This window comes from Leptonotus elevatus, chromosome 3 (assembly GCF_054856555.1).
Source record: "Leptonotus elevatus isolate MCC_2025b chromosome 3, RoL_Lele_1.0, whole genome shotgun sequence".
NCBI lineage: Eukaryota > Metazoa > Chordata > Actinopteri > Syngnathiformes > Syngnathidae > Leptonotus > Leptonotus elevatus.
In genome coordinates this window covers 13,889,095-13,912,734 of record NC_141241.1, presented here as the reverse complement: position 1 = coordinate 13,912,734, position 23,640 = coordinate 13,889,095, and the positions used below count along the sequence as shown (strand labels likewise).

The 23,640-nt window shown below is 39.2% G+C and overlaps 1 protein-coding gene across 1 annotated transcript in view; it reads left to right on the top strand.

Annotated features, from left to right (window-relative positions):
- Window positions 1–23,640, top strand: part of myom2b (myomesin 2b) — a 33,383-nt gene extending 9,743 nt beyond the window's left edge. The window contains exons 3-40 of the mRNA XM_086070615.1: window positions 94–197; window positions 2,612–2,669; window positions 2,798–2,952; window positions 3,044–3,130; window positions 3,671–3,759; window positions 3,955–4,002; window positions 4,227–4,391; window positions 4,479–4,640; window positions 4,818–4,959; window positions 5,077–5,276; window positions 5,388–5,441; window positions 5,510–5,637; window positions 5,776–5,959; window positions 6,042–6,216; window positions 7,073–7,194; window positions 7,271–7,458; window positions 7,645–7,771; window positions 7,855–8,033; window positions 8,451–8,565; window positions 8,746–8,908; window positions 9,002–9,108; window positions 9,893–9,937; window positions 10,242–10,378; window positions 10,627–10,771; window positions 12,102–12,164; window positions 12,631–12,698; window positions 14,022–14,135; window positions 14,298–14,385; window positions 14,905–14,943; window positions 15,987–16,092; window positions 16,777–16,843; window positions 17,582–17,678; window positions 17,830–17,866; window positions 19,691–19,713; window positions 19,798–19,853; window positions 19,924–20,013; window positions 22,985–23,110; window positions 23,216–23,640. Coding sequence (XP_085926741.1) covers window positions 115–197; window positions 2,612–2,669; window positions 2,798–2,952; window positions 3,044–3,130; window positions 3,671–3,759; window positions 3,955–4,002; window positions 4,227–4,391; window positions 4,479–4,640; window positions 4,818–4,959; window positions 5,077–5,276; window positions 5,388–5,441; window positions 5,510–5,637; window positions 5,776–5,959; window positions 6,042–6,216; window positions 7,073–7,194; window positions 7,271–7,458; window positions 7,645–7,771; window positions 7,855–8,033; window positions 8,451–8,565; window positions 8,746–8,908; window positions 9,002–9,108; window positions 9,893–9,937; window positions 10,242–10,378; window positions 10,627–10,771; window positions 12,102–12,164; window positions 12,631–12,698; window positions 14,022–14,135; window positions 14,298–14,385; window positions 14,905–14,943; window positions 15,987–16,092; window positions 16,777–16,843; window positions 17,582–17,678; window positions 17,830–17,866; window positions 19,691–19,713; window positions 19,798–19,853; window positions 19,924–20,013; window positions 22,985–23,110; window positions 23,216–23,416 — 4,233 coding nt within the window. The 5' untranslated portion in view covers window positions 94–114 and the 3' untranslated portion in view covers window positions 23,417–23,640. The remainder of the gene's footprint in view (window positions 1–93; window positions 198–2,611; window positions 2,670–2,797; window positions 2,953–3,043; window positions 3,131–3,670; window positions 3,760–3,954; window positions 4,003–4,226; window positions 4,392–4,478; window positions 4,641–4,817; window positions 4,960–5,076; window positions 5,277–5,387; window positions 5,442–5,509; window positions 5,638–5,775; window positions 5,960–6,041; window positions 6,217–7,072; window positions 7,195–7,270; window positions 7,459–7,644; window positions 7,772–7,854; window positions 8,034–8,450; window positions 8,566–8,745; window positions 8,909–9,001; window positions 9,109–9,892; window positions 9,938–10,241; window positions 10,379–10,626; window positions 10,772–12,101; window positions 12,165–12,630; window positions 12,699–14,021; window positions 14,136–14,297; window positions 14,386–14,904; window positions 14,944–15,986; window positions 16,093–16,776; window positions 16,844–17,581; window positions 17,679–17,829; window positions 17,867–19,690; window positions 19,714–19,797; window positions 19,854–19,923; window positions 20,014–22,984; window positions 23,111–23,215) is intronic.

Sequence of the window (23,640 nt, the reverse complement as noted above, 5' to 3'; positions counted from 1 at the left end):
GTGTGTTATTATCACGGTGCTGTGTATTATTTCAGGCAATGAGTCGCATGTTGCATACAGTACTGCTATATGTGCGTGTTGTGAATCCAACAGGTCAGTATCCGTGGTGTCACCATGTGGGGGCTGATCAAGCAAGGGAGTTACAACCACGAATACCACCATAAACAGAGCCAGTATGTGCTTAAAGAATACAGCAGGTACGGGATAGGTACTATGCTAATGCTAATCTCAACTAAAGCACTGTTTTCATGATGCTAATGATGCTGATAGCGTTCTTATTAACAGTAGTGCTTTAACCATTGTAAGCTTCGCTTGAAAATGCAGCCGTACTACAATATTCACAGTTTCTGAAATCTTTAAATAGTCACACTTAAAGTCCAAACAAATTCACTTTAACACGCTTTCCATGGTTACGTCAAGCTTCTATTTGATATGAATGTGATTGCGTGTGACAAGTAACACAAGTCCGCTCAAGATCCGCCTCCTGTTTGGACAGCAGTCTAAACACGAGGCGGCGAAGCCAGGGCTTTGGAGGAAATGCTTGTGTCCATTCTGACAGCTTGTATTAAGAAGAAAAAGAGATCAAGTGCTGCTTTGAGCCGTTTGATTCCCACACGCTAACTCATGGCTGCCCAAACTCAGCTACGTCTTTTCACAGAAAGAATACAAGTGACATTTTCTGCCACATCATTGCTGTGCCTTGAATCTCTGTTTAGTGCTTTGTGTTTGTTATTTGCTGTGATTCACTTCATTATTCACTATTACTTTTTTTTTTTACCTTGCTCCTCACATTTCTTGTCTCTTTTTTTGAAAACTTTTGCTATTATGCATCATAAAGCTGACAATTTTTTTGCATTGCGGTGGCATGCTCACACTTCACTTTTTTTCTTTTTTAATGTATTGCATATAATTCAAACTAATATGAATATGATATGTATTATCTGTCTTGAAGGATTCATGGGGAACATAAAACTACAACTTGATGACATCTCCATTGGGTGTCAAACATTCAGTTCTTTTTATGTTAATTCAAGCTTTACGTATGCTTGAACGACTCATAAACCTACTTTTATTGCCAAACAAGAACAGCAAGATCTTTGATACCTCCACTGAATATTAACTTAAGATAGTATAAAGAAGATGCTTCTCACATAGTTAACAAACATGGAGATACAAAAAAATAATAATTTTGGATCTGCACCTCTATCGGAATCTGCACCTAAATTGATTGGGTCCCTTCTTGGACCTTGCTCCACACACCATCCCTAAAATATATATTACCAACCTGTCATTCACTAAAACTCTGATTTTGAATTTGGTTCCTCTGTCAATATGCATCATCACCCACCCGACAACACATCATATTTGAATAGCGTTGCTTGCTCTCGTCTGAATTCCACAGACGAGCGGATTGTCTCTTCTACATTTGAGAAGCATTGGATTTTCGCTGAAGGGCATAAAAAGACGACACCTTGCATGACAAACACGCCTTCATACTTTTGGTTCTGTTGAAAACACTCTCTGGGGTTTAGCTGTGTATCGTCTTTAAAAAAAAAAAAATACCATATTTTTAAAGCAAGCACGTAATCAGGAGAGTTGCATTCACTCGCATCTGTCACATCTGATTTTTGTTATTTTAAACAACTTTGTCTAGAAACTCCCTGCAGAAAAAAAACACGTTTTATTTCTCAGCTTGTTGAGAGGTTTGTGGCAAGCTAGTCTACCATGACTATGTCGCTAACAAAGGGAGATTTTTCCTTTTTCTTCTTCTTCTTTTTTTTTTTTTTTGCAAGGTGGAGCTTTCCATTCCGTATGTCCTATTTTGTGTAGGGTTTTAAAAGTTCAAAGTTTGTAAAAACCTACACCACTGTCAAATCAAGATTATATTGGTGTCATTAGCACGATTAGCATAAACGATGACTTCTCCGCATATTTAGGTGGGGCACAAAAGCATTTGTTTCAAGAACTTGTTGAAGAAAAGACAAGGATTTGAGTAAATATGGTATATTCTGATCGCTGATATGCAAAATGCTGGAATCCCACTACAAAGTAAAAATGGCGACTGTTGGGGAGATGCTATAGACAAGGCACTGTTCCTGCCTCCCAGCTCAAGAAGTGCTGCATTATTTGCGCTCCCCTTCTTGTAATCTTGTCCTTGTATGCCTCCATTTTACGATCCTCTATGGAGTGCAACACAAATATAGCAGAGCATGGGTTGAATGATTATAACGAGTATACCAAAGTGGTTACGTTTTTGATCTTGTGAATATGCAAAAACAAATCAATGATTTCCACAACACTATGAAAGGGGTGTTGTGTCCATTTTGTGTGTGCTGATCTGTTTAAAGGTGTCGATCCAAGCTTATTTCTTTTAATTTACTCAACTGATTCCAGGGGATATGATTGGCATTTTTTTTTTTGGGTCACTTTGAAAGAACTTTAATTTGAAAGGTCTACAGATGTTACAATGTTAACTTCTAAAAATACACACATAGTTAGTAGGCTATTTGGTTAGGTCCAATGTTTTGGAATTGACAACTAAAAGCACCCGTCTATCATTGCAAATGCTACATCTATTATGAAGTGATTTAACTTTGTGTCTGTTGTTTAGCTCTGAGGAGATGGCGGACAGATATGAATATAAAACCCGAGCCCACATTCAGGAAGTGGTAAGAACACTTCTTGTTTTCAAACTGATTTCAAAACTGTACGTACCACATAAAGAGAACTGTGGCGGGGGGGAAGCATCTACAGTGTTGTGTTACGTATTCATGAGCATCCTTGATTTTCTATGTAGTTGAATACAAAGATGCCACGCAAGTATGTGCGAGAGGAGCTGACCACCAGGGGCCCGTCTTTCATGGTCAGAATCAGGTCCCACACCGTCTTTGAACACACTCCAATCAAACTTTTTTGTACTGTGGAAGGCTATCCTCTGCCTATTGTGAAATGGTGAGTATAAAAAAAACGAACAAACAAAACATCCTAATCCAATATCATGATAAAGTGACATGGTCTCAGGCCGACTATTCTTTTGACATAGGTATAAAGATGGTATGATCCTGGACATGTCCTCTGGAAAGTATCTAGTTGAAGCAAAAGGAGGAGTCCACTCTCTGGAGATTCCAAGGTACATCAAATAAGGATGATGTCATCACTTGCTTTGATAAACCGGTAGCAGTTTTTAGTAGAGAAACCATATGAGCTCCTGAAAACGTCCTCCGAGTTACTAGAATCAGGCGTCCTTTAGGGCAGTTGCGTAATGTCGAATGCTGGGAGCATCACGGCGCATGGTTTGGTCGAGGGAGGATAACGTATTTGCTCCCTCCCCTCTTGGGAAGCTCAGCTGTTCAAGTGCTGACCTCAGTGTTACGTGATATCTTCAGATTCCTTCAGTCGTCTCGCGCTCCTCTGATCCAATCACCTTCAGTTCAGATCCTTCTCTGTATTTCAAACACTCCTTGGTACCCCGTGTAGGAAAATATTCAGCTTCGTATGAACTGTATAGTAAGAAGTGGACGTTGTCAGGATGACTATAAAATATTGAAAAATGGCGTCGAGCCCCGAAATGGCTCAAGTTCACTTTTAGTGTGATATCTGTGAATGTAGTCACCAAAATAAAGAAGCCGCATGGTTTTATTGTTTGTTTGGTTTATTAATTTTTTTGCAGATGTTCAACTAATGATACAGCCCAGTACACAGTTGTGGCTGGTAACATCCACGGACAAGCAACGAGTCAGGCTTCCATTATTGTGAAGAGTAAGTCCACTCATTTTGTAAGACCAGCATTTTGCCTTGCCTGATTTTTATCACTCCAATATTGCATTTGTCAAGTTCCGACTCGCTCACACACGGAAAACTTAAATTGATTTCTAATTGAGTCGCATTACTTTTTATTTGTGTGCATGAAAAATCTAATGTTACCTTTCCAACTTCTGTTTTGTCCTCTTGTAGGATACAAGAAGGAAGAGTTTTGTCCATATGGATGGATGCCTTATAATGGTATGTGTCGCAATTCACTCATAGGAAGTTATGGATGTGGATGATATTTGTTACGGGTCACAGGAAGGAACAACATTTCAAATTTTGCTGATGAGCTTAAGTTAGTGAAACCCGGTTTTATCATACTTGAATGTTCGTACCGTTTGTGACAGATGTCCTGCCTTCTTGGAACTTTACATTTGTTTTTGTTTTTTTTTTGTTTTTTTACCCACTGTTTTCCTCAGTTTCCATGATTCCAAAGATCCATTACACTAAAATCCACATTACCTTTCTGGAAAAGTTTGGCCCGGTCTTTGCTTCTGAAGGAGATTCAGCCACTCTGACCGCCTCCATGGACCTTGAGCCCAACCTGGCCAACCTGCAACCCGAAGCTCAGTGGTACAGAGATGGTAATTGCTTTCTGTCCCATGTTGTTTCATTTCATTTTGTCTTTTGCTGTACTCAATTGCATTTCTTTCTGTGCATCTCATTTGCAGACACTCGTTTGTTCGATTCAAAATGGGTAAAGATCGAAACGGGCAGAGGAGTCAGCACCTTGACTCTTCCTAACCTCTACAAAGAAGACGAAGGCTTGTACACGCTGCGGATGGTCACGAAAGGAGGCACTGCACAACATAGTGCATTCGTCTCTGTTGCAGGTGAGGAATGGTCAATTTATGAGTTTTCTACCAGTATTAGTCTTTGCAGACATTCAGGATAAACTAATGCTTGTAACCTTGTGGAAACAATTTGGGAAATTTAACACCTTTAACACCGCTTTAGGATAAACGAGACCAGAATCTTAACGAAGTCGATTTTTTTCACTTGCTGCGTAGATGGTCCCCCCCCAGTCGTTGGCGCACCTGGTGCTCCAATGGACATCAAAATCCACGATGCCAACAGAGACTATGTCATTGTGTCATGGAAGCCCCCGAATACTACCACAGAGGGGCCAATCCTGGGATACTTTGTCGACAAGTAGGAGTTACTGTTCAATACCATAGCAAAGATCTTCATCACATATTGCACTTTATTCATTCATTATAAATATCAAGTCGCACGTGTCACAAGGTTTCTTTTCACTCACCTTTTCAGAAGTGAGGTTGGAACCGAGAACTGGACTCAATGTAACGATCAGCCCATTAAGATCTGTAAATATCCAGTGGCCGGCCTGTTTGAAGGACACTCATACTGCTTCAGAGTCCGCACTGTCAACGCCAAAGGAGTCAGCAAACCTTCCCGCATGTCTGACCCCATCGTTGCACTGGACCCGACCGAGTTTGAGAGGCTACAAAGTGAGAGATGACACTGGAATACTAAGATCAATGTCACGTGGTCAGAGTGTCTGTTTATGGATCAAAGTATACAAAGAAACACCAGTAATAATGTTTTTTTCCTTTTTGTAGCTAAAAAACTCGGAGGAAAGCTGGACGTCGTCTCTTACCATGAGGAAGTTGAAGGTGTGTATTTCTTTTTGTATATTTCTGGTAGTGCTATTGGTAGTGAATTTGTGTGTACTTGTGTACAGCTGACGGAAAACCTCCCGGTCCTGCCTCTGGGATTTATGCGTCAGAAACTGACAGGACTTACATTGTTTTGAGCTGGAAAGCTTCGGCCAAGTCCAGCAAAGTTCCCATGTGGTACTACATCGAAAAGGTCATTTGTCTCCATTGACAATCAACTTAATCCCATCTTTGGCCTGTCTAATGTCAGATACTCCAAAAGAACAATTTGATGACATTGACAGACAACAACGATCCAGTACAGTAACAATCGCTGTCTCTTTCGCTGCAGACCATCGCAAACAGCGACGCGTGGCAACGTGTCAACACTCAGGTCCCGATTCGCTCCCCTCGCTATGCTGTCTTTGACCTGTCAGAGGGCAAACAGTACCAATTCAGAGTCATTTCTGCAAACATGTATGGAACCAGCGAGCCATCAGAACCATGTCGACCAATTGAAACCCAAGAACTGAAAGGTCTTTAGTTGTTTTCAGTCAGTATGTATTGTAATTGATACGATGACGTCGTTAACGCTGTTGCGTGATTCTTTGGCATCAGGTGTGCCTTCAGCTCCCGGCCAGGTGATCGCAACTCGGGAAACCGACACATCTGTCCTCATTCAGTGGGCTCCTCCAAAAGAACCCAACAATCTGATTGGCTACTACATCGACCAGTGTGTGAAGGGGTCCAAAGACTGGACCTCAGCCAATCACAAACCACACAAGAGCACTAAGTACGTTGACAGTAGTGATGGGAAAATGAAGCTTCATTAAGCACTTGCGATACTTTTTTAACTCCGGTAACTACGGTAACAGTATAAATCGGGATATAGAATTAAGTGTGTTATTATTATTTTCTTTTATAAATAATTTGCTTACTGGTTTACATAGTCTTTTGTAGAAGCTAAATGGATTTAAAAAAAACAATGAACGAATAAATTTACTTTGGATAACAGCATATATTGTGCAAATCTCTAATCAAAATTAGAAGTCAGCACTCTGGTGCAAAATAGTGCATGCAAAAAAATATTGCTGATATTTAAATGAAAACAGTACAACTGGCTTAGAGTGGCCATTGTAAACAGGACAAGTCTAGGTTTTATATAACGCAAAAAGACTGAATCAGTTGCAAATAGTGATGGAAAATGAAGCTTCATGAACCACTACGCTGAGCGCAAGCCGTGCGCAAGGCCAGGACCCAGATATGATGACGTCATCAACATGCGCCTAATGACATCATCAACATGCGCTCCCACGGCTTGATGATAGAGTCAAAATCTCTACCTTCAGCAAAATGTATACCTTATATTGAATATACCGTTTATATCGCCCAGACCTACTATCAATGGTGATCTTGGTTTGACAAGTGCAATAAAAAATTGATTAAATTTCCACTGTATTTTTAAACCAAGAGGAGTCAAAAAATAATTTAAAAAATACACGAAAAAATTAAAAAATTTATATATATATATATATATATATATATATATATATATATATATATATATATATATATATATATATATATATATATATATATATATATATAATATTGATTAGCAAGAAACTTACATGATGCTCTTGTTACAGGTTCGTTGTTAGCGGCCTCACAACAGGAGAAACCTATGTGTTCCGTGTCCAGGCTATCAATGAAATCGGCCTCAGTGATGAGTCGCAGGAATCTGCGCCTCTAACAGTCAAGGCTGCCCTCAGTTAGTATTTCCTTATTTTGGCATTAAGTACAGTTACTTCTTCTCTTTTTATTCTGTGTCTTCATTTTCTTTTCAGCCACGCCTTCTGCTCCTTATAAGATTGAGTTGGTGAACTGCGATGGACATTCGATGGTCCTGAACTGGAAGAAGCCCCTTCACTCCGGAGGATCATCAATTAAGGAATATTACGTCGATAAGAGGCGCAGTGGAACAGAACTGTGGCGGGAGATCAATATCCCACCGATTTCTGAAAGACTTTTCAAGGTAATGTCTGTATGAGTTTGAAAAAAAATGATTCTTGACTAATAACAATAAACGGTTAATTTGCCCGCATAATTAAACAACTGTGGGGGTATCCTCTCTGTGTTTGAGGATTGAGAGTGGCTTTCCCATCTTATAGGATAACAACATCTTTGACTATAGTGACAATGGCACTGCGTTTACTGATAGGTGGAGGGTTTGACAGAAGGCGCAGTCTACCAGTTCCAAGTGTACGCCGCCAATCTTATTGGCCTGGGACCGGCATCCAAACATTCAGCCGACCACACCTGTGAGGCCTGGACTATGCCTGAGCCAGGTTAGTTGATACAATGAAGTGGCTATGATGATGATTTTTTTTCTTTTCTTTTTTTAATCTTGATCCTGTGTGCTCTGTTACAGGCCCTGCATACGATCTGAGTTCCTGTGAGGTTCGAGATGATTCTGTGTTGCTTGAATGGAAAAAGCCAGTCTATATCGGTTCTGGACCCGTCGCTGGTTATTATGTGGAGTATGCCAAGAAGGGCACTAATGAATGGACTACAGCCAATGAAACAGCCACTAATGAATGCTTCCTTAAGGTGAGGATATCTTGTAATGTGTAAATGTTGTTGCTTTTCTTTAGGAAATAACAATAATTTATTTATTATACCTTTTTTCTACATTATTATTATTATTCTATTTTCTCATATTTCTCATTTAAGATATTAATTAATTGGATATTAATGTTTGTAATGAAATGTCCTTCTGGCGCCTAATACAATCTTGATGTGACATTTACCTGTGTGACACTGACATCTAGTGTACAAAGTTGGCTATTGCATGTTGGGGGTTCAGTTTTTTTTTTTTAATACCACTTATTGACTAGCTGCCAGAGCGCTATTAAGCACACTAATCATGTCTAATTATGTACCTATAATGAAAAAATATGTGTTTCTTTCAATCTACAAAGAGAACCGTTTTTTGTCACCTTTCAGCAACACTTTTTGGTCTCTTAGGTGACAGGTTTGGAAGAGGATTGCACCTATGACCTCAGGGTGCGTGCTGTCAACGATTCAGGTGTAGGCATGGCCTCCGTGAACTCCGACCCTGTCACTGCCAAGGCTGTGCCGGGTAAGGTCTTAACAGCCTTAAGTCTTTTTTGTTTAGGGTTTCTTACGTTTCAGAAAAAAACATTCAAAGCAAAAACTCACCAAAATGTAAACACGAGCACTTGTGTGTTGTTGTCAGATAAGCAGAGTGCAGTCAAACTCTTCCCACTGATGTTCGTGTTTGTCTTTGTGTGCAATGTAGGCTCCCAGGAGGTGTCCTGCTGTGTGGATAAGAAGACGGGTGACGTTGTTTTCACATTCGAGTCGTGCCAAATGAATGCAGGCTCTCAGTTCGTCTGGAAGAAAGATTATGAAGAAATCACAGATTTCTCCAAAGGAATTGAAATTAAGACTGAAGGCAACAAGTAAGATCACACACACACACATTTTGAGATGTTTAATGTGACTCATCTGTCAATCTTGATCTGCCCGTGTCTCTCGAATGTCTTGCTTCATAGAACCCAGCTGATCTTTAAGAATGCAGATAAAGAAGACTTTGGGACCTTCTCTGTCTCTGTCACCAACACAGATGGCGTTTCATCCAGCTTTGCCATCAACCCTGCTGGTGCGCTTTATTTTTGTATTATTGCATTGTCAGTTTGTCAAACGCAGACAAACAACAAACAAACTAGTACACTAAAAGAGTTCAATTGTCTTCATTGCCCTTTCCCCATGATTGTAAAGTCAAGTAAAATTTTGTAGACAGCACATCTGCACAATGCTGGTGGATCCTGAGACCTTGTCTCGCATCGGCGCAGGGTGGACAGCTGATCTGACGCGATGTATTTCCTTCATTCATTTACTAGCGTGGTGCATTTAAATGCTTTGATTGATCACTGATCAGCATTCCCACAACAGTCCTCCCTCTTGCAGATCGCTCGTCTACAAAATTACCAACATCAGGTCTAACCTGCCTCTGCGTAGGATTTACACCGGTCACGAAAAAAAGATCCCATTGAGTCGGTGAAGAACCATATTCCTATCGCATAATATTTATGTATATAAGAAAAGTAGATGATCGCCATGTGAGCAAGCATTTGGTGTTGGAGGCAAGGAAAACCTCCCTCTAACTTGAATGGAACACAGGTTCACTTGACTTGGCTTTTTTTTTTGTCCGTTTATGATGCCGATAAGATGACAAATTAATGGGCATAACTGAAGAATAAACAATCCACACACAAAGCAATGAACAAAGATAGTGTGCATTATTTTGATTAAAACAAATTTTTGTACCTCTTTCTGTGTGAATGATCACCAAAGTCTGACAGATTATTTTTTTTTTTTTACGTTTTAAATACATACATGAGTAGTTAAATACAATACAAATAATGTTTTTTTTTGTGTTTCAGAGATGAAAAAGCTTGTGGCACAAAGTCATGATGTCAGACACCCAAGTAGGTACCTTTGGCTGAATCCTTCAATGTTTTTAATGTTTCTCTTTCCGTTGCTTTTTACTTGTCCTCCACCCTTCTCTACTTTTATGTCTTAGCTCTGAAACAATTCTTTTGTTGGATGCTAACACCCCTTACCTGCTCTTGCATCACCTGCCTAACCACTATTCACTGCTGCACCTCATCTGACTCCCTTCCCCTACTCTCCTGTGGATGCTGAGAGACGCAGTCCTCGGGCCAAGTGCAAGGATTCCTTTTTTTCTTTTTCTTTTTAACCTCTTTTTAAATGTTGTCCTTTTTTTCCTAGTCATCCCACTGAAGTCAGAGTTGGCCTATAAAATTTTGGAGAGAGGCAGAATGAGGTTCTGGCTGCAGGCTGAAGAGATTTCCCCCAACGTCACCTACAAATTCTTTGTTAACGACAAGGAAATGTCTGGAGCTGATGTAAGACACCGTTTTAGTTTACAAAAATAGTTTAGAAAAAGATGGAGCAAAAGTATGAACGAAAATGGCTCCGGGCAATGCACTATGAGGATGATTCAGTAAGCTGCCATTTGTGAGGAAGCAAAATAGAAAATATCTCCGTATGCACATCACAAAACAATTTCACAATAGCACTGAATTATTTCAAGTGACATAAAGCAGCTTTATTTTTTCAGTCGCCCCCTGAACAAAGCATTCTCTCTTTGCAGTCCATCAAGATGGGCCATGACGCGTCTACAGGCGTCATTGAGTTGATCATGGACGTCTTTACTGAGGAAAATGAAGGGACGTACACCTGCCAGATTACAGATGGAGGCGGCAAAGCACAGAGCTCTCTGGTGCTCATTGGCGATGGTAAGATGAGCCTGTGGACTTGCAATAAGAAGCTAATGAATATAGTGCAGTTTGATAAACCTCACAAGTATATGTCTGCAAAAGAATGAACCATAATCTGTGTTTTTATTGATGTTTGCCTCTTACGCTTATGCTATCTATCTATCTATCTATCTATCTATCTATCTATCTATCTATCTATCTATCTATCTATCTATCTATCTATCTATCTATCTATCTATCTATCTATCTATCTATCTATCTATCTATCTATCTATCTATCTATCTATCTATCTATCTATCTATCTATCTATCTATCTATCTATCTATCTATCTATCTATCTATCTATCTATCTATCTATCTATCTATCTATCTATCTATCTATCTATCTATCTATCTATGTAGCTAGCTATGTAGTGATGGAAAACGATCATTATGTTTTCCGCGTGTTCGTAAAATCAGACTGGAGATCGGTGAACAGTTCCTTCAAAGGATTTATTTTACAGAACTTTCTGGACAACACACGAGTTACAGCCAATCGCCATGAATTCCCCGTGTGTCTGTGTGGCCCCTCCCACTTGTAGTCGTTCTTATAGTTTCCGCATAGCAGTCCCAAAAAAAACCTCCCCTTCCTCTTCCTCCTTTGCTGCCCTTAAGCCCCGCCCCTCTCGCAAGCAAGACAGACAGTACTCAATACACATTGACAGATGGCCGATTGATGTGGAAATAATCTAGGTTCAGACAACCTGGCACCTTTGCAGTAAATACAACTTTACATTGGAATCGATTATAACACATTTTCTCCCCCGAAACAGATGGCTAATTAAGTGGGAAAATGTGGAAGGAAGAATCTTCCAACGTTCCGTCACATTATTACACTCATCAAGCTTTACTGAGGAAATTAAAACAGTTATGACTAAATCTAAACAGTTATAACTAAAATCAAAACAGTTGTAATTAAATTGAAACAGCAGAATGTCAACAGTAGCTAGCTAGCTAGGTAGCTATTTTTTGTTAATCTATTTTTGTTCATATATCTGTACCATTGACATGCAGTCGAATCAATTAGAGGCTCTTGCATTAGTTGATGGAGGGTAATAGCTTAATTTTGTGACCACAGAAAATTTGATAAGAGTAGATACACTTTTTGTATTTTTTGTGTTTATTTATCTATTTATTTTTGTGCGTGTGTGTGCGTGCGTTTTTTGATATTTTTCTTATGTAAGGTTGTAAGGTTCGGAAACACTGCTCTAAAGGAATGTAAAGAAATTCCTGCTGGCTAATTTAAATTATTGTGTGCGTGCGTGCGTGCGTGCGTGTGTGCTTGCGTGCGTGCGTGCGTACATGTAGCTTTCAAGGCTGCGCTGGCTGAAGCTGAATACCAGAGAAGAGAGTACATCAGAGTCAAGGAGGGTAAGAAACAAACATTACGCACATTCTATGGAAGCAATCTCTTTGCAGGAGGGAGGTTACTCATTTAATTCATATAGATGACTTACAGAAGCACACATAGACACAAATTCCACATAATTAATTTCCAGTGGTTCCATGTAAAGCTATTCATAGAACACCATACACGGTATGAAGTATACATATTTTGCTAATGAGATTCAACACAAAAGGTGATACTATTATTTTGTCATCATTTTCTACACCACAGAAAAAACTTAGAATTCTTATATTTTACAGCTCTTATAAAGGCTTTCATCAGAATGTATAACCACACTTTCAATATCCGAGAAAAGTTTGCACACAATGATGTGAAATTACTGCTAAATTATTCATACGGCTGTTCTGCGGTTGAGGCAATAAAGGTCCACAAGTAGTTAAACATAATTACGTTTCATCTGTGTTTTTGTGTCCCATCGCTCTCCAACAGGCCCCCACTTCAGCGAGTTCCTGTCCCTTCACGTGGGAGACGACTGCTCAGTCACACTCGTGTGCAAGGTAAATGCGGCCAAGCTCAATTATTGAACATTTGCACTGGAAACAAACAGAAGGCTCACTCGTGGATCTCTAATTAGCCATTCGGCTCGGAGCGGGCGCAGGAAATAACGGTCTTTAATGATAACGTCCAGCCGCGGACTCACCGCAATGAGGCTGCTGAGATTTTGCCTTTGTGAATAATGTGAAAAAATAAGTTGGAAAGAATGCGGGCATGTGAGGAGCAACTCTGCCAGTACGGCATAATAAGCTACTTGTCAAGCTTCCGCCATGCTGCAAAAAAGACAAGGAGAAAAAAAAGTGGTTATTGTGTGTGATTTGTTGGAGAACACTACATTATTTAGGGTGACTAACTGGCGGGCCACAACTTGTTGCAAAGACAGCCTTTTTCATCCTGGAGAGCCCAAAGTGACTCTTAATGAACTTATGGTGAACATACGCACACTTGATAAACGTGCAATTATCAATGAGTTATACAGTCTGAAGTTGGCCACATTAAAAGTATTAGGAAGTGATTTACGCATGAATTATATTAGTGCTTCTACCCACTATACATTTTCAATGGCAGTGTAAGACTTCAAGGTTTAAATTGTTCTGAAGGAAGTTAAGGTACTCCACATCAAAAGTGACGTAAAATGGAAGCAATAGGGAATGTTAGACTTGTGATCAAACATTTAGAAGCTGTTAAAAGAAGAAATAAAGAGACTCAACCTCCTTTTTTATTCCCTATAAATACTCTTTTATTGCTGATTATGACGTTAAACCATCAACTATCCACTCTTGCGTGAGTGGAATTTCCCCTTAAGGAATTGTGATGAATAAAAACAAAAGAAAACACAGTAATATCGCGCCTGCCGCTACGAGCGAAAAAACTTGACAGCCAAACCAGCGACGACGAAATCCTTGCGTCATATGCTGAGATGCGTATCGTTGAGAATTTGATGTTAGCATGTCGGCATGTAAAATGCAAAAGATTTTGCTGAACGCGTTCACTCGGAAAACAAAGCCTGGATGCTGACATATGTCACATGCGCGCTCACGAACTTGGCCAGCCTGGGGAAGTTCACGCCATTCAATCTTCACTCGTGTGTGTTGTAACGATATACAACCAGTCTTACATTATTTACAGTTAAACTGTTAGCGTCGCTCACCGAACGTTGTTTTTGATTGAGTAGCCAGCGACTGTAGTTTTGTCGGAATAATTCAAGCCGGCCCGGTTCCCCTGCGCGACTTCTAGACGAAGCTCTGCGACAACATCGAGCATCGATGAGCAAGTTGACGTACGCTGAACACGGCATGTTGCTGTATGTTGTGTTTTCGTTGCAGGTCGCCAACTTGAAGAAAGATTCGGAATTCCACTGGTTCAGAGAAGACACAGAAATCATTCCTGATGTGAAGCCTGACTTGACATCAGGAGTCTGTAAACTGGCAATTAAACTGGTAACTTTTTCTTCATTTTTTTTTGCTTCTGTTGATATTAAAATCTTTCACTCAATTCAACGCTACTGCTATTATTATTGCAATTAGTTTATTGCTTAGACATTTTGAAAGTGGTAAACAAATGTCATCTGTCCTTATTTGATTCGACTGTCTTTTCTGCAGTTTTCTCTGCAAACGTCAGGGATCTACAAGGCCACCATCAGCGATGCGAGAGGAAAGGATATGAGCCAAATTGATGTTTCTGGAAAAGGTAAACAAACTGAGTTACAAAATGTATTGATGAGAGCAAAAAAATCAAGAATAAATCCCCAAATATGTGAAATCTAGTTTTCTCATTAAATCATGGGTGAAGGACAGAACGTGTTTTAAATGTAAGCACCTCGACGGTTTATATCCGCTTCGTATTTCATTAAATTTTTAATTGTGTAACCTTTAACTGGAGTGTAAAAATAATTTGATGTGACAGCTTGCTGGATTTATTTCCAAGAAATACTATAATCTGTATTACGTTTGCTATTATTACTGTAATGGTCTGTCGCACGTTTTTCTGTCACCTGCCACTTAATTAGTTACACATGCACAATGTAATAAGATGTGGCAAATGTTTTTTGAGATATGAGCTGTTGTTCGGGCAATTTTTTCCTTTGACTTGCAAGCAGAAATTTGAGCACACTACCTGGCATGAATTGCAACTGATTCTGATTCCGAAAATGTATTTTTTTAACCAATTGCAATTAAAGCCATTTCACCTGTGTGTCTTATTTTCTAGTTTTTGAAGAGGCCATAAACCAGATCACCCGACTGGCTGGTAGGTGTCTTTCTGTCTCTTGCTGCTTTGAAAATGTTCCAAATGTGTGCGTCTTTGCAATGTTTTGCAACATTCAACGAAGCCCGACGAAAAAAAGCAATACTCGCTCTGTGCGCACACCTGCATCGCTCAGTGAGATTCGGGCTTTAATCGTGTCTTCAATATCATCATCATTATATATATATATATATATATATATATATATATATATATATATATATATAGCGATATTACAGCACACAAATCTCGTATTGATTCATATGCAGCCAAATCGATTTTTAAAGATCAATTTTTGATGGAAATATTCAACAAAATGTCTTACTTTATGTTATAAAGTTATGTTTCACACTTTAAGCATGGACGAATGTTATATTAATGGAACATTAAGCCTTAATATTTTATTTCAATGCTGTTCAAACATGAAACAGATTCTAACCTATTTGTTAAATACAGTGGCTCACAGTTATAAGCCTGAAGTACATTTTCATACAAATCTTACAGTGTTTTACTGATTAGTAAAATTTTTGTTTAAAAAAATCGCAGTAATTGACTTATCGATTCGTATCAAGATGAATTGGTATCGAATCGTGAACTATGAATCGTGATACAGATCGAATCGCAGGGTACTAAGCAATTCACACCCCTAATATATATATATATATATATTATAATGAATTAAAATAGTAAATGCAATAATAATAATCTAATCATATTTCAACAAGCTATTTTACCTGAATAACTTGTTTTAAATATTTATTCATCTATAGCCCACAGTAAGAAAAAATATTAAAAAAAAGACGCTTGCACTAATGCTTCATCATTGGAGGGTCAAGAGAAAAATAAAGCGATCTAATCCTTTATTCATGCAGCTTTTCATGCGTGTAGACTGAAATTGAATTACACTCCCCTGAAGTTGGGGAAGGTGCCTGCCTGCCTTCCTGCCTGTCTGTCTGCCTGGTGACTGTCAGCAGTTCAAAAGTGGCTGCGTGCTTTTCCAAAGTGACCTGTGTGCAACCCTCTCCCGCCTCTATCATCCCCCGCAGGAGCGAGTGCACAAGAGCTGGTGATCCACTGCACGGCCACCGGCATTCAGCTGCAATGTCCCATGAAGTATTACACTTCAGAGATGAACATCGTCTGGTACTACGGGTAAGGCGCCATTTCACCTTCCAAGCCCGCGACCGCAATTACTGCTTCCCTCCATGACAAAAAATAATGAAAACAGAGCGTACGAAGTGCAGGGGGAGAGGTGATTATTTGAAGCCTGCCTACAAATATATGAGAACCGGCAAAGCATCTTGTTTGGCTTCTCCTCACAAGTCGAGGCAAAAACAATTCACACTGGGACGGCGGTTGCAAGTGCTTTCATTATCCGTGTTATCGGAGCAAAATTGGCCTGTTTTGTAGCAAAAATCAAGGACATTTCTGCACTTAAAAGCACTCCGTGGGTCCCTAGCGGGGAAAATGCGCAAACAGGTGTAATGACAACATGAAGGGAGAAGGCTTGAGGGTAAGGTACAGAATGACAAAGGTGGAAGGCGGAAGGGTGACGCGGGTGACGCGGAGGCTTTTGAGGTTATTTAATTATTCATAGAACACAAATTAGGGAGATGAGATTTGTAACCTCTGCTCACGCCTTCTGCGAGTGCACACGAGAGCGAGTGGCAGACAGCAAGAGAAAGAGGAATTGGTCTCCCTCGGCGTAACATTAGGCTGCCGTGTAAACATGATTTTCCATTACCTCAAAAGTAGGCAGTGCGCACTCGCATATCAACAATAATTGCATACATGTGCGCAGCCTAATAATCTCTCGCTCTCCGTGCCTCTCCACAGTGACAAAAAACTCTGCCACAGTGACAAGATTGTGATAGGAGGAACACCTGCGATGGCAACAATGGAGGTATGACATTTTCTGTACATTTTGGTGCATCCATAACTCATTTGCGACCTCTAGAATAGTGGTTCTTAACCTTGAACCACACCAGTTTACTATGCGCATTCACCCAACCCTTCTTTATTGAAATATAAAATGTTCTGGCTTTCTTCACCTTGAATTCAGAAAGCGATGTTCTTCATCTCCGTGCATGATAAGGAAGTGTTTCTTTAGTTTTGCTAGCTAGCTAGCTAGCTGCGCTGGACTAGAATTGCTCAACTTGACATTGCAAATGACGCAGTTAGGACCTTGACTCTCATCACTCAACTTAACTTTTAGAGCGCTATAAAACAACGGATACAGCAGATACAATGAAAACAGCAGAGGCCCCAGAATTGAACCCTGTGGAACACCATACGTTCCGTTACACATGTGAATTCATATTGCACATATTTGTCCGGCCACTTGCTTTTAAAGGGAATACAATAATAAATAAATCATAATGGTAGATATACCATCACAACAACAGTCAAAAGTTAAATAAAAAATAAATCAGTGTCCTTTAAAATTAATTAGATGAATGCTATCTTTTTTTTCCCCTTTTTTCTTTTTTTTACTCTGTCCCAGAATGTGTCATAATTGTAATTACCTTTCAGATGAAATGAGCATGATTTATGGGCGTGCATGTATAATTTAATAGCTGGGCCCTGATGAAATGATAGCTTTAGTGTTGACAAGTGGCTGAATGAGCTTCCCGATGTAAAGGTGATCGAACCAACTGAGAAGGACAAAGGGAGGTACTCAATCGTCATCACCGACCCCGAAGACTCACACAAGCGCTCGCTGGACCTCAGTGGTGAAGGTCAGTACATTTGCGGGGGTGAATTTGGAGAAAAAAAAGATACAAAAATCAATATGAGTTCAACCAGCATTAACTAGAGTAAAGTTATTGTGTTATTATGTCATTTCAGTTTTAAGTGATAACAGTAAAAATATGTTTTTGTTTTTGACAGTTTATGACAAAGCGCACGCTGAGTTCCAGAAACTCAAGTAAGTCTTCAATCTCAAACAATGTCTTTGCAACGGTTCTAATCAGCATGATTTATTCAACTTTGGACTAATAGTTTGGTATGATAAACAGGATGGAGCGCTTGTTAAGAAACCAAAGAAAAGCTAGCAAACTACGACTTACATGTAATTAGCAGTCATACACTCTCGGAAGCCAGTGAGTGAAAAGAGGACAAATTGACGAAAACCATAAAAGGAAAATAGCCAAATGATAATAAATGAAGTAGAGAATGTAGTAAATAGATTGTAAACTGTCTTAGCTTGTGCTACACACGCTAGCTGGAGCTACTTGTGACAAGGTTATTCGGGGTGTGACAAAAAATCGATTCGCATAAGAATCACGATTCTCATTTAGTACGATTCAGAATCGATTTTTAATGTCCCAAAATTTATTCTATTTAAATTATTTTTTGCTGTCTTCCCTTTGTGTGTGTGTGTGCCTTTATTGGGAGCGCTCTTCATGTTGTAGCTGATTTGGCCACTTAGGGGCAGTGTGGTTCCACGCGGTCTAATACACTGTTAAGTTGTAGCCACGTTAGAGAGTAGAAGGAAAAAGTCACGATCAAGTTATTCCAATAACAGGTTTTTTTTTTGCAATGTGTTCTTTTGAGTGATAAAAGTGCCGCGATTAGCATTAGCGAGTCAGACTGGAGTAGATCCTTACGATTCTTTGAACATCTATAAATGGAAGCAAAAATCATTGTCAATCAAATCATTGTCAATCAAAAATCGCTCTCAATCGAAAATTGATTCTGAATCGAATCGCATACCCAAAAATCGGAATCGAATCGTGAGACATTCAAAGATTCCCACCCCCAAAGGTTATTATGCCATCAGTATAATAAGAATATATACTAGGAATGTTTGATACTACTTTTTTTCCCAGATCGATAACAGTCCAAGTACTCAACTCTAGCCTACCAATACTGATACCAACTACCGATACCACTAGTACTTTTAATACATAACCCCCACACACACACAAACACACAAAACAATGACAGATCATTTTAAAGAAATACCTTTTTATTTTTGCATGAAATTAATGGCAATGATCTATTCTTCAAATTTGTAGTTCCTGATCATAAAACAGCCCCACAAGAGGGTGTGGGGGGGTCAGTAGTATTGGTACTCGCCCATTCCTAACATAAACCACAGCAGGTGTCTTACCAATTTGTGTTTGATTATCATCAAGCTCTATTTTAAAAGGACCCCCAAAAAAGAAAAAAGAATCAAGTACACATCCAACAGCTTGACTGTGACACGCAAAGTACACGCTGCATTTTCAGCATCCATTAGCCAAAAATCAAAAGTCGCTAAAAGAAATAATGACGAAAAGCACAGTGGAAACGGCTCAACTCCCTTTTCTAATTAACATTCAATGAGAGGCGTTGAAGCGCAACATTTTACCTGCACGCTGGAGCAAGTGGCACCCTGCCGGCTTCTTATTGAGTGTCAAGATGGGACAAGGAGAGCAGAGTTCCCCGAGCCATCTGCTTCGGAGGATGACCTCTCACCCGGCCCGGCTGCTCTAATTGGCCTCTTTCAATCATTACTCCAAGAAAAACTGCTTTAAATAACAGAGCACATTCCAATTGTAGTTTGGCTTCTTCTTTTTTTTTGTATCCTGTGGCGATCCATCTGAGAACTGATTCCGACCTCAGTATGGAGAGGAACATTTAATTTGGCCGATGGCCACGAAAGGAAACGTAATGTGACCAACTTGCTAGAATGATCAAATGTGTGTCATCCCTGGTCGCCATTTTGGATTATTGAGCCTAAACGTGTCCGTTTTTTTGTTTTCAGGTCTTTAGCTTATGCTGACAAGAGTGAGTATGCATCTTCTCCTTCGGTTCAAGTATTGTCTCTTACGCAATAACGCCGTCCGCTAACTGCCTCGTGTTTTACCGCAGACCGCGGAAAGGTGATTGGAGGTCTGCCTGACGTCGTCACCATTATGGAAAAGAAGGTAACATTTGAGCGTGAAAGCAATACGATTGTCCGATGACGCGGACAAATCATCGTGTGTATGCAACTAGACGCTGAGCTTAACGTGCACGGTGTGCGGGGACCCCAAACCTCAAGTCTCCTGGCTGAAGAACGGAGTGGAGGTCGAGCGCGATGATCAGGTAAAATTCGTAAACGGAGAAATAAATGAGCAGAACTTCCAATTGCACGCGCTGCCTGTCGGACAGGAAACCAACATCTTCTTTTGCCCTTGTCGCTTTGATAAATAATTCAAACGGTTTTGTTGCTTGCTATTGTTATGAAAATGTTATTAATATCAGCTATTCGTCTTCACATCGTTTGTTCCAATCAATTTAATAAATATATATATCTTTAAGCACACGCCAAATATATAATTTCATAACCAGAATGTGGGATGTGGATAGCAATCAGAAGTGATTGCATTTCAGGATGATGAAGTCAGCAAACAAAACAAAAATAAACACACCCTTGCTTAACTCATTCACTGCCATTGACGGCTATTGACGTCAAAAATTCATTAGTTTCATATTTTTTTCACTTGTTGACAAGAGTATGAAAACCTAGAAAAAAATGTATTGTACATTTAGAACAGATATAAAATTGTGTGATTAATCGTGAGTTAACAATTGATGTCATGTGATTAATTACAATTAAAAATTTTAATCGTCTGACGCTCCAAATTTTTAATAATCTTTTTTTTTTTTTTAAATTAGGGGCATCAGGCGATTGAAATTGTTAATTGTAATTAATCAAATGACTAGTTAACTCAAGATTAATCACGTATTTTATATCTATTTTAAATGTACAATAAAAACAATTCTAGGTTTTCATACTCTTGTTAACAAAAGTGGGAAAAAATGCAAAACTAATAGAAATAGTTCAAATGAACTTTTGAAGTCTATAGCCGTCAATGGCAGTGAATGAGTTAAATTAAGCGTACTGTGTATACAAAATGCGCTCCCAGTCGGTCAGTGGCGGTTGTTTCTACATCATCAGCGTCCCGGCGGTGGCTCCTGCCGCCTTTGAAGATTTAAGCTAAAGAAATGTCGAGAAGGTCTTGGAGGAATCTATGTATTGAAAGTTTGCCCTCGTCTTTATTCCTTCCCTCGCCTGCTAACAAAGCGTCGAAACCAAGAACGGGTGTCCTCAGTGATGTGTCTGCCAAATCTCAGGGGCGCCTCCGCTCAACATCGGCGTTTGAAGCGAAGCACAGAGGAAAAAGTCGTGGAAAAATACATGTATATAGGACATAGGATAAATCCAGAAAGTAGTCACATGTTGACTCAAGCTTTTTTTTGTTTCCAAGCTTGAAAAGCCACACAGAATGAAAGTGTCACTGAATTTAAAAAGCAAGCAGATTTGAAAGTGATAAAAAGCTTTTTATGATCTTAAGCGACCGACGCGAAAGCTATGCAACATTCTTGCCATATTTGGGAAACGACAAGGATAACGTCAGGGATACTCACTCGAGGCGATGACGGAATTGTAATCCTTGTTTTAATATCCCTTGTCGTCATTGGGGTCATGGCTGACCTGATGCATATTTCCAGCCATATATTAAATTGGTGATCACTTTTCATTTACCGCTATCCAGCGAATACCAAATCAATTCGACTGGGTTAATACTTTACTTTTGCCCAAAAAACATGTCATACATTATTACTTATACACTTATATATATATATATATATAGTGCTTTATGTCAAAGCGCTTTACCAAGCTTCATATTCACTTTATTGATAACATATCACTGCGTACAAAGACTTGATGTGACCAACACGCTAACGCCGCCGCGTCAATCTACAAAAATGTGTTGCCTTTTTAGTTTAACCCTCCATTTTGAGTATATTTTTCCCCCATTAAAACCCTGACGTATATGATCTTACACATGCATTGCACAGATGACCCATTAGAGGGCAGCATCACCTAGCAAGATCGCCCCAATTGAGAAAGGAGAAACGCCACTTATTAACTCATTCACTGCCATTGACGGCTATAAACGTTTTTTTTCCCACTTTTGTTAACAAGAGTATGAAAACCAAGAAAAAATGATTGTACATTTAGAACAGATACAATTTGTGATTAATCGTGAGTTAACTAGTGAAGTCATGCGATGACTTACGATTAAACATTTTAATCGCCTGACGCCCCTAATTTTTAATAATCTTTTCCTTAAAAAAATCAAATAATTTTAATTATTATTTATTTATTTTTAAAAGAAAAGGTTTTTGTATGACTTCTCTAGTTAACACACGATCACATTTTATATCTGTTCTAAATGTACAATATTTGTTTTTCTAGGTTTTCATACTCTTGTTAAAAAATGTAGAATTTTTTTTAACTATTAGAAATTGTTACAATTAATTTTTGATGTCTATAGCCGTCAATGGCAGTGAATGAGTTAATAGTGGGAAATGTTCTTTCTGATTTTTAGAAATGCTAATATGTTTGATATGCCTGTTATTATTATATTTTTGACAGTATGACACAAATCAAAAGTCATATGTGCAAGTTGATTTTCAAGAAAATGTTTTGTTTGTTTGTACCAAAAAATTATCTACTTACAAGGAATCATTGTTTTCTCTCATATATTTCATGGTTCAGGCTTTATAGGATTAAAATAACTTACTTTAACATCCGGTAACGGCAGAACCGAGGGTATTTTTTCATTTTTTATAAAGTTTTAGATCCACCCTGGCTGTGTCTGTTGTACCAGCTAGCTAGCGCTAAGCTAACCTCGGAGGTTTTGTCTCTCCGATCCAGCGTCCAAATTTGCAAACTCCCTTTTGTGGCCAACAGCGAAGTAACAACAAAGGTGTTGGATCGTTGATACACTGCCAGAATCGTTTTTACTGACTGATTACTTAAGAGTTTAATGCTCATTAGCCAGCTAAACATTCCCATACATACAAGAGCGCACTTCACATGACGCTGTGCAATGCCACACGCGTTGCCATTCGAACGTTACATGACAATATGCTATGATTCATTCTCGCTCCAATCCGAATGTATAAATACCAACAGAAATACAGTTATTGTATTGTTTTTTTGTTTGAGGTCCAGAATGTTGATTCCAAACTGACACTATTAATTTTTGTTTCCGTATTCCAGTACGTGGTCTCCCTCGACCAGGGCAAGTTTGCCAGTCTTACCATCAGAGGCATTTCCATGGAGGATTCCAGCAAATATTCCATGATTGTTCAGAACAAATACGGAGGGGAATCTGTGGATATTGTGGTGAGTGAAATCACTGGATTGAGCTGTTTGAGCTTTAGAACATACTATCTGGACTAACTTTTTTTTTTTTTCCCGCTCATCATTTTTGTCCAAATCTTTCTTCAGGTCTGCGTGTACCGCCAAGGTGACAGAATCCCAGAGGCAAAGCCAACCGTGACAACCAAAACAATCATCCCTCCCAAAATGCCCATTGAAATGCCTCCAACGATGACAAAGCCAGCCCCCTCCGCTCCTAGCCCCGCCCCTCCCAAGGCAGCACCCGGAAGAGGAGTGAAGAGCCCCACCCCCACTCGAAGGAGGTTTTAAAGCAATAGGTCTAAAATAAAACTGGTGCTCATTTTTATTAGAAACATTGTCTTGGGATTGAACAGAGCGAAAACTGTGACATTAATTCGAAATCTGTAATGAAACATTCTACTTAGTGAAGAAGAATGTTTGCAATGTTTTGAATTAGGAAAACAAATAATGATCATGTCACAGTATGATTTGATTCAAAACCACCAGAATAAAACCGAAACTTGAATATTGAA